The sequence below is a fragment of the Physeter macrocephalus genome, chromosome 15 (genome assembly GCF_002837175.3).
Source record: "Physeter macrocephalus isolate SW-GA chromosome 15, ASM283717v5, whole genome shotgun sequence".
NCBI lineage: Eukaryota > Metazoa > Chordata > Mammalia > Artiodactyla > Physeteridae > Physeter > Physeter macrocephalus.
In genome coordinates this window covers 37,020,092-37,029,890 of record NC_041228.1, presented here as the reverse complement: position 1 = coordinate 37,029,890, position 9,799 = coordinate 37,020,092, and the positions used below count along the sequence as shown (strand labels likewise).

At 33.7% G+C, this 9,799-nt stretch overlaps 1 protein-coding gene across 14 annotated transcripts in view; it reads left to right on the top strand.

Moving 5' to 3' along the window:
* The window catches only part of VPS13B (vacuolar protein sorting 13 homolog B), an 802,500-nt gene that overhangs the window by 312,899 nt on the left and 479,802 nt on the right, over positions 1 to 9,799 (top strand). For 13 of the 14 annotated variants that reach the window (XM_028500193.2, XM_024115869.3, XM_024115872.3 and 10 more), the window contains exons 20-21: positions 2,550 to 2,659; positions 8,780 to 8,927. In XM_028500193.2, coding sequence (XP_028355994.1) covers positions 2,550 to 2,659; positions 8,780 to 8,927 — 258 coding nt within the window. The remainder of the gene's footprint in view (positions 1 to 2,549; positions 2,660 to 8,779; positions 8,928 to 9,799) is intronic. The other variant, XM_028500192.2, reaches the window with a different exon arrangement.

Genomic DNA, 9,799 nt, shown 5'->3' with positions numbered 1-9,799 from the left:
TTGTTATTGAGCTGCATGAGTTGCTTATAAATTTTGGATATTAATCCTTTGTCAGTTGCTTCATTTGCAAATATTTTCTTCCATTCTGAGCCAAAGTGTTTTTCTTGTGATAATTCCTTCTTTTGACGAAATACATTCTTTATTGTTAACCACATATTATTTTGGTGTCTTTAATATTTATGTGATATTAATTATAAAATATATTATTGTGGGTTCATGTGACAGCAAGCAGTTCATAGTAATTTAAATCTAAATGTAATTTTATTTCTGTATATGGATTTTAGAAAAGTCTTTTAACTTTTATAATTGAATTATGTATTCTTGAATTTAAATGAATTTTTGAACTCTATTTAAATGTGTTCAACACATTTCTTTAAAATAAAAAGGATTTGATTAATAGTCTTTCATATTTCAGGCCAAATTCTGTTTCTCACCTAGTAACATATTTTGATAGAATGAGTTGTTATAAAACAAGAACACTATTCAAATTAGCTCTTGCTATATATACTCATATATCTGGATACTATATTTTTGTTAGTTTGTGGAGTTGATAGTCTCTGGCATAGTAGAGCTGTTAGAATTATTTGAAAACTGGATATAATTTTGGGAAAGTCTTATTTTATTTTCCTTAATATAATATAGCATGTTAAGCCTTTATTCTGTATACTAGTGGTATTTGAGAAATAGGATAATTTAGGTTCTTATGAGGAATCTGCATTCTATTAAAGGAAAAAATATACATTAAATTGTATTTCCCAATTGACTTCAGTTATGACCCCCCCGTTTTGCAGTCATCTTCTATTTAGCTTCTCCCCATCATTCCTTTCTGATATGTGTATTTGAGTGAATCATTGCTCACTAGCACATGCTTTGTTACATGGACGGAGGGATTGCTTATGTTGTCTCAGCATGTTGCCTAGGAATCTATACCGATTTGGGGTTCCTGGGAGAAGTAGCAATGTCAAGTAGAACAGGAGTACATATGGCAAATTTCGTTTGAAAATTCTGTGCAAAGCTTTGAAAAAGGAGGAAATTTCTCTTTTGCTTGCTTCCTCTCTTCCATCCTTGTATCTCAGTCTCTTTGTGATTCACTTTTCATAGGACTTGGTATTAATACTAATTATACTAATGGTACTAGCTGTTTTAATTATCTGCAGTATTATAGAACAAATGGGCTTTTTTCAACTAACCTGAGAATCTGTCTACCATTTATTGTGATTCTTTTTTCAGCTCCTACCACGTGGAAGGTACTTTTACAGATGCTGGAGATACAGTTGAGAGCAAAACTGACTAATTCCCTTCCTTCATATTCTGTACATCCTAGTGGAGCTAATACTATTTTTATCAAAAAATATATGTAGAAATGCAAAATCTTATTTACGGATATACATGACCTGCCCCACATAAATTAAGAATGGGATATTCTGCTTTAGTTAAGTTTATGTGAGCTACTTTTTATTAGAGAGGGACAAAGATGTTTTAGTTTGTAGGATGGAATTGCAACTTGTTACACTTCAGTCTTTGTGTTTCATGTCAGAATGTTAGCCTGCATTTCATCTAGGCAGCTCTCTCTCTTTGCTTCTGAACATTTAAAGCTGTAATTTACAGTGATTTATTAAGTGGTTATAACAATGCTTCCTTTCATATCATGAGTTAGTTTTGTAATATAAACAAAAAAGGGAGATAATATTCCCTTCTCATGGCCAATATAGAAATTGCTGTTTGCCTAAAAAATAAAGTTTATTATTATTTGTTAAAGGCAAATGCACATTTAATGAGATATAATTCACATTCCATAAAGTACATTATTTTAAAGTGCATAATTTAGTGGTTTTTAGTATATTTGCAAGGTTGTACAACAATCACCATTTTCTAATTACAGAACATTTTCATCACTCCCAAAAGAACCATATATCTACTAGCAGTTATTTCCCATTCTTTCCTCCCCCCAGGCCCCAGCATCCACTGATCTACCTTTTTCTTCATGGTTTTGCCTGTTCTGGCCATTTCATGTAAGCGGAATCGTATAATACGTGGTTTTCTGTAACTGGCTTGTTTCACTTAGCATGTTTTCAAGGCTTATCCATGTTATAGCATGTATCAGTACTTCATTCCTTTTCATGGATAAATAGTTTTCCATTGTGTGATTCTACCACATTTTGCTAATCCATTAAGCAATTCATCATGGACATACATGTTTTCCCACTTTTCGGCTGTTATGAATAATGCTGCTATGAAAATTTGTGTACAAGTTTTTGCGTGGATATTTGATTACAGTTCTCTTGGTATATACCTAGGAATAGAATTGTTGGGTCATATTGTAACTGTATATTTTGCTTTCTGAGGAAATGCCAGACTGTTTTCCAAATTATTTGCACTATTTTATGTTCCCACCAGCAATGTATGAAGGTTTGAATTCCTCCACATCATTGGCAACACTTACTGTCGTTCATCTTTTTTATTATGGCTCTCCTACTAATTGGTGTAAAGTGACATCAAGCTTATTATTTTTAGGAGGAATGTAACAATTTAAAAATCTTGTTTTTTAGGTGCCGTACTTCTTTGTAATGTACAAGGACTAGCAGTTAATATTGACCCTATCTTATACACCTGGCTCATGTATCAACCTCAGAAGCGAACCAGTAAACATATGCAGCAGGTGAGAAATTTTTATAATTCTCTAAATAATTTTTTTTCTTATTTGTTAGAGTTATATATTTCTTCTGTTGATTTTGTTTATGGAGGTACCAGAATTCTTCTACCCCATTAAAGCAATTCTACTCTTTAATTTCTGTACAAGAAATTACAGTTCAAAGTAGAGTTGCATTGATTGTTAAAGGAACTTGGTCTACAATTGCTTGTAAAGCAGATACTTTGAGAGACTAGGTTAGGCAGTCCTGTTTTACTGGCTTATTTTCCCTCATAGTGCCTACATGTTTGTTCTCAGAGTGTCCAATATATAATAATTGCTTAGGAAATGTTAGCTTTCATTTTCATTATCTCTGCATTTCTTCTTCATCTGTAGGTTTATTCAACAAACATGCATTGAGTGTGCCTAACTCTGGTATTGGGATGGTTGGTGCAAAAGACTTGGGATATGTGTGTATTTAAAGAGGTCTAAATTACAAAGCAGAAGGAGCTAATTATAGTCTCCTGAATACTTAACGTGTAATTCTCTATGTATGTCATGATACTTAAATGTAATTCTGACAGATGGGTTTTATTATTCCCATTTTAAATATGAAGAAACTGATGCTTATTGAGATTAACTTGCCTATTTTCACACATCTAGTATATCTCAGAACTAAGAATTTTTGAGGCCAAATTTATGTGATATTGAATTGCATTTTCCCATTGACTTAATTGTAATTTTGTAACATTCTACTTGGAATAGCTTTGTATTTTTTTTCTGAGGTAACTTAAAGCTAATTTATAGGAGAAAGGTGTATAATTTTATATTTATATAAGAATATAAAAATTAACTAAAAAAGTGCAACCCGTGTCTCAAGGAGCATCTTTTTAAAGTTTTTCTTCATTTTGTCCTAATTTCATTTGAAACTTCTGCCATCCCTTCTCCATTTCATGCTTCCTTTTATCAAATACATACAGAATACAGTGCAGTATGCTAGGTACTGGGGCTATAGAAACAGAAATCGTGGTTGAGAATATCCCTTCCCCTAGAGGTATTTAGTGTATTTGAGAATGTGAAGGAATATAGTAGTAATGCCATTCTTGGTACCTCCCTTGGTATCCATAGGGGATTGGTTCCAGCCCTCTCTCCCCTGTGGATACCAAAATCCACGATGCTTAGGTCCCTTGGTGTAGTACAGTTGGCCCTCTGTATCCTCGGGTTCCAGATCAACAGAGGGCTGACTATAGTTGCTATGTTAGATGTATTTACAGGAGTATATGAAAACATAAAAGGAAACATTCTCATGATCAGGTGAGGATGGGTGTTAGAAGGAGGAATTGACAGTTGAGCTGAACATCATAAAAGTAAGCCCGACAAGGAAGGTTGTTCTAGACTAAACTGTGAGCAGAGGCAAAGATGATGGAGTAACTTGGCAAGAAAGGGACCTTCAGTGTTTCCAGGCTAGAGCCAAGTGTTCTTATAGAGACTGGTAAAAATTGAAAACCAATTCATAAATGATTTTATTTGTAATGGTAAGTGTTTGAGACTTTATCCCAAAGGGTACAGAGGAAGTATAGGAAACTAATATAAATAGACTTGGATTTTAGAAAGTTTAACAAAATATGGAGTATGAGTAATGGAGAAGTTAAGACTAATGGCAGGGACAATTTGAGAAAAATTTAGTTGTAAATTTTTTTTCTTACTGAGATATAATTGACATATAACAGTATATTAATTTCAGGTAGCAACATAACAATCCAATATTTGTATATATTGCAGAATCACCACTATAAGTCTAGTTAACATCCATCACCACACATAGTTAAATAATTTTTTCCCTTGTGATGAGAAAAGATTTACTCTCCTAGTAACTTGCAACTATACAATACATATTATTAACAATAGTCATCATATCGTACACTACATTTTATAACTGGAAATTAGTACTTTGCCTTTACCAACATTACACACACCCCTCCCCCAATCCCCCTGTCTCTGGCAAACACCCTCTCTTCTCTGTATGTAGAGTTTGATGTTTTGGGTTTTTTGGGTTTTGTTTTGTTTAGATTGCACATATAAATGTGGTATTTGTCTTTCTTTGTCTGACTTAGCAGAATGGCCTCAAGGTACATCCATGTTGTCACAAATAGCAAGATTTTCTTATTTTTTAGGGCTGAATAATATTTCTTTGTATTATAAATTTTTTTCATTGGTTATTTTATAAGTGATGCAGTTATCTCCAGTACACCATAGATATCCCTGAATGTCAGGTAGCGTTCTAGCAGCTTAAGTAAATTATACATTTGTTTGATTGATACCAAATACCTTCAAAGATTTTGATTTTTTATTTTATTTTTATTATATTGTTTCATAAGTATTTTTAAGTTAAATATAAATATATATATATTTCTCTAAGTTCAAAACTAGTAGTTTCATTTAAAAGATAAACTAGCAAATAAATACCCATAATCCTAATCATTCAGAGTTACAAATAATATTGGGATAAATATCTTCATATTTGCATTTTTCTTTAATTATTCACTTAGAATATATTTTTAGAAGTGTAACTAGTAACTTTAGGCATGTGGTTTAGCATGTTTTAAGGCCTTTGTAATATTGCCAGTTTGATTCCAGAATTGGTGTACAGTTTATATTTTCGTCAGCACTTTATAGTATTACTATTTTGCTACAGTTCAGCATATCTCAAAAATGCTTTGAAAATGCTTTTAATCTACTATTTCAGTTCTACATGTTCTCCAACATGGAAAATTGAGAGTATAGTTGAACCCTATGACCTTATTGCCCAGTTTCAACACCTATCAACCCATAACTAATTATTGTCACTTTTAAAATCTGTTGTGGGAAAAAAGGCTAGTATTCAGTAGTGGTGAGAATGTAGAAAATGGATGAACTCATATACTACTGTTGTGAGTGAAAATTAATAAATTTGTCAGTGTCTAATAAAATTACACATGACCGTAGCATATGACCCCAAAATTCCACTTTTTTTTTTTTTTATTGCGGTACGCGGGCCTCTCACTGTTGTGGCCTCTCCCGTTGTGGAGCACAGGCTCCGGATGCGCAGGCTCAGCGGCCATGGCTCACGGGCCCAGCCGCTCCGCGGCATGTGGGATCTTCCCGGACCGGGGCACGAACCCGCGTCCCCTGCATCAGTAGGCGGACTCTCAACCACTGCGCCACCAGGGAAGCCCTCCAGTTTTTGATAGAGCTGTGTTCTTACAGTGACATTCATATGAGCCTAAGGAGTCATGTATAAGCCTGTCCCTGCAGAATTCTTTGCAATGGTGTAAAATTGGAGACAACCTAAATGACTGTATCTAACGAAGTAGATAAATAAAGCATGGCATGTTAACATGATTTATTCATTTTTTGTTAAAAATTATTCAATAGGTTTTAGTATGGAAGTCTCAAAATTCTATTTAATGCAAAAATCAATTTCCCAGGGACATATGCAATATGAGAGTACTTATTATATTTTTCCCAAACCACCCTGCATATATTACATATTATATATTATCTATTACATATCACATATTATATATAGTTTATATTATATATAAACTATATATATGGCATATGTGTAAGTAAGTAAATATGGTTGTAAAAAATTAAAGGAGTGTCATAATATCATAATAGTGATTGACTCTGGGAGGAATGGGCAGTTAGCAATCAGAGGGGATTTTAGCTTTATCTGTAATATTTTACTTTTCTCCTTAAAAAAAGCAAATATGATAAATTGTTAATTGCCAGTAATTATTGGTTATAATGAAAATATGGATGTTCTTTTATTCTTCATAATTTCCTATATTTTTACATTTATTAAATTAATAATAAAGGAAAATTTTATAGGAAGAGGGACAAAGGCTTTTTAGGTATTTTGGGACCACGGGATATTGATGGAGCCACAATAGGACAGATATGGGACTAGGGTACAACGGAAATTTGAGGGAATATCCCGTACCAGAAAGGCAGAAGAATGTAAGCAGAGCAACAGGTGGTTGCTAAAAATAAATGCTCCTTCTTTTGATATTTTTGACTGGGGTAGTCATGTTTCCAGAACAGCGGTGGGAATCACTCATCTTTTACTCTTTTTCCAGTATCTCTTCATGCCTGACATGTAGGAACTATATATTAGCAATCATTCAGCAAATATTTATGAAGGGTCTCTATTGCTCACTGTTAAAGGTATTTTGGATACAGCTGTGTAGAAGACATGTAAGAGCCTTGCCCTCTTGTTAGAAAGGGTTTTTATTTGGCCTTTTACTGTATTTTTACCGATGTGAAAATGCACCCAGAGTCTCAACCACCAAAAGAATGATTTTTTTGTTTGTTTGTTGTTGGGTATTTCCAATCATGGCTTCCATCAATCTCATCTTTCACCTATTGTGTATGAATTAAATATCATACTATACAGCACGGAATTTTTCTGTAATTACATATTATATATTAATTTTGATTCTAAACTTGGTCCTAACTTCTTTGAGTGCTTCATCAATTCCAGGTTTATAAATGATGTCCAGGAAATTCAAGGGATTATGGAATCACTAAGTGTTAGAACATAAAGGGATTTTCTAGTAGATATCTCCACCCCCTTGTTTTATAGATGAGCAAGTTTAAATTAGACTCAGCATTTCTTATCTAGCTCTTAAATATTATTTCCTATTTAGATTTGTAAAAATATTATCAGTTTGACTAAATACTTAACACGAAAGCAGATATTCTACGTTGTGGTGTTTCCCACAATATATTTAATCTTTCATTTTCTCATTATCAGTTTTCTTGTCCTTTTACTCACCCTAGGGAACAACTTGTAAAATAATTTGGCTTTTTTTCCATTATATTATATGGTTATATAATGTACCTATGTTCTCATTGAAATATTTATTCATAATTTAAATAATATTAAATAGTTACCATAAGTTGGGTGAAACTTAAAGTTGGATCTATAAAAGTGTGGATGTTGTAGGGTTGAGGGTAACATTAGACCACACTCCAGCCTAACCAACCCCCTCCAGATTCACCATCTGATGCAGCTGTATCACAGTTATCATCTGTTGTTTCCCAAGCTGCAATTTCCTCCTCAATTTGTGGCTAAAACCCAACATTTGATGATTGTTTTCCACTCAGTTCAACATTGATCTTTGATCCTGAAGCAAACTTAAAAGTAACTTTTTTTTTTTTTTGGCCAAAAATCTGACAAGATTGTATTGGGCGTCATCAGCAGTAACATCAGACTTTATTTCAGTGAATAAAGATGAAACAGCTGCTTTATTGTCCAGCTCAGCACTCATGCATTCAATATAGGATCGTAATGTTTTCCAGCTTTCTCTGACTATAGATATTTTTCTGTGCTTTCTAAATATGCTGTGGATATCACTTTGTCAGACACAATATAGAGATTTTCAGCAATTCTCAAAAAAAATTGGATTGTCCATATTAACATGTACCTAATCAGTTTATAGAAGTAATTCCCTAAAATATCATTTTATAAGGATAACTTTTCATTTACTAGTGATCATAATTTTCAAAGTTAATTTTAGTTTTGATTTGCCTCTAACATGTTACCTTTATACTTCTTACTAAAATTTATGTTAAATTTTAAATAATTCCAAGCTCTTTTGGTTTTCGCACAGAATTCTAATTTAAAATGGAAATTGTTAAATGTTCCTGTGTGAGTGTGTGTGAGAGACAGTGACCAAGAGGGAGGGCAAGAGAGATTGACTGATTCATTGATTTAAAATAATAAAGCCCCATGTATAGCATGGGTATGTAGTCAATTATAATATCTTTGTGTGGTGACAGATGATAACTAGACATATCATGGTGATCATTTTGTAATGTACAGAAATATCAAATCACTGTGTCATGCGCTTGGAACTAACATAAAGATGTACCTCAATTATACCTCAATTGAAAACAAAATATGTAGACACTGGGGGAAAATGTATCAAAATGCTAATAATGGTTATCTCTGGGTGGGTGGGGATTATGGGTGATTATTAATTAAAAATGAATAAAGCCTCAACCACAACATGTGATGGACTTTCTTCAATGATGCTATGTTTAATTAACCTTCTCTGCTTAAGAAATAGTAAATAATTCAGTTTTTCATTTGACTCTCTCCAGCAGCCTGTGATAGCTGTTCCTCTTGTTATGCCAGTTAGCAGAAGGAAGGAGGATGAGCTGTCTGTTGGAAGTGCGCCCTTGGCAAAGCAACAATCGTATCAGGCTTCTGAATATGCCAGCAGCCCTATAAAAACAAAAACAATAACAGGTATGTGTCAAGAATTCTGAAGGGTCTGTGATTTCACCCTACCTCTAAGCTAAGGAGTTATCCAGGCCATAATTTCATGAATGCTGCCCAGAGACACAAGAATCCTGGAATGGAGACAAGGGACTTTATTATCTATAGCATTAGCAGTTACCGAAGTATTAGCATTTTTTTGTGTCCCTGCCCTAAGCCTAATTCCTACAGGGTGGCACAAAGAGGGCCAAGTGATACCTGTATACAGTGGATTCTATTACAGGAGAGGAACCTGAACCTTTATAATGGGTAGAAATTATGCCTGTCATTTTCTCTAGTGGGAGGCCCTATATGTACCTTACAAGACTGTAAGCAAACCTGCTTTTTGTTCAGAAGGAAGACAATATCTTTGTCTTCTGAGGCTGTACACTGTACAGATATTCTTGCAAATAACATTGGGAGCAAAGGCATTGACTGCCTCTACTTGTAAGACAGGCAAAAACACAAGAGACCCATGGAAAATCATCTCCCAATAATATCATTGTATTCCTTCTTAAAGTGAATTCTTGCAATCCACCCTACGTTTCAGTCTTCTTTCCTCCCCCTTCTATTTGTTAGCTAGATCACCTATGCAAATATAAAACATAAATATTCTTCCATAAAACAATTTCTTTTATTTCCTTTTGTATAATTAAAAAACCCACTTTTTTATTGTTTTATTTATTTATTTTTTAACATCTTTATTGGAGTATAATTGCTTTACAATGGTGTGTTAGTTTCTGCTTTATAACAAAGTGAATCAGTTATACATATGCATATGTCCCCATATCTCTTCCCTCTTGCATCTCCCTCCCTCCCTCCCGCCCTCCCTATCCCACCCCTCTAGGTGGTCACAAACCACC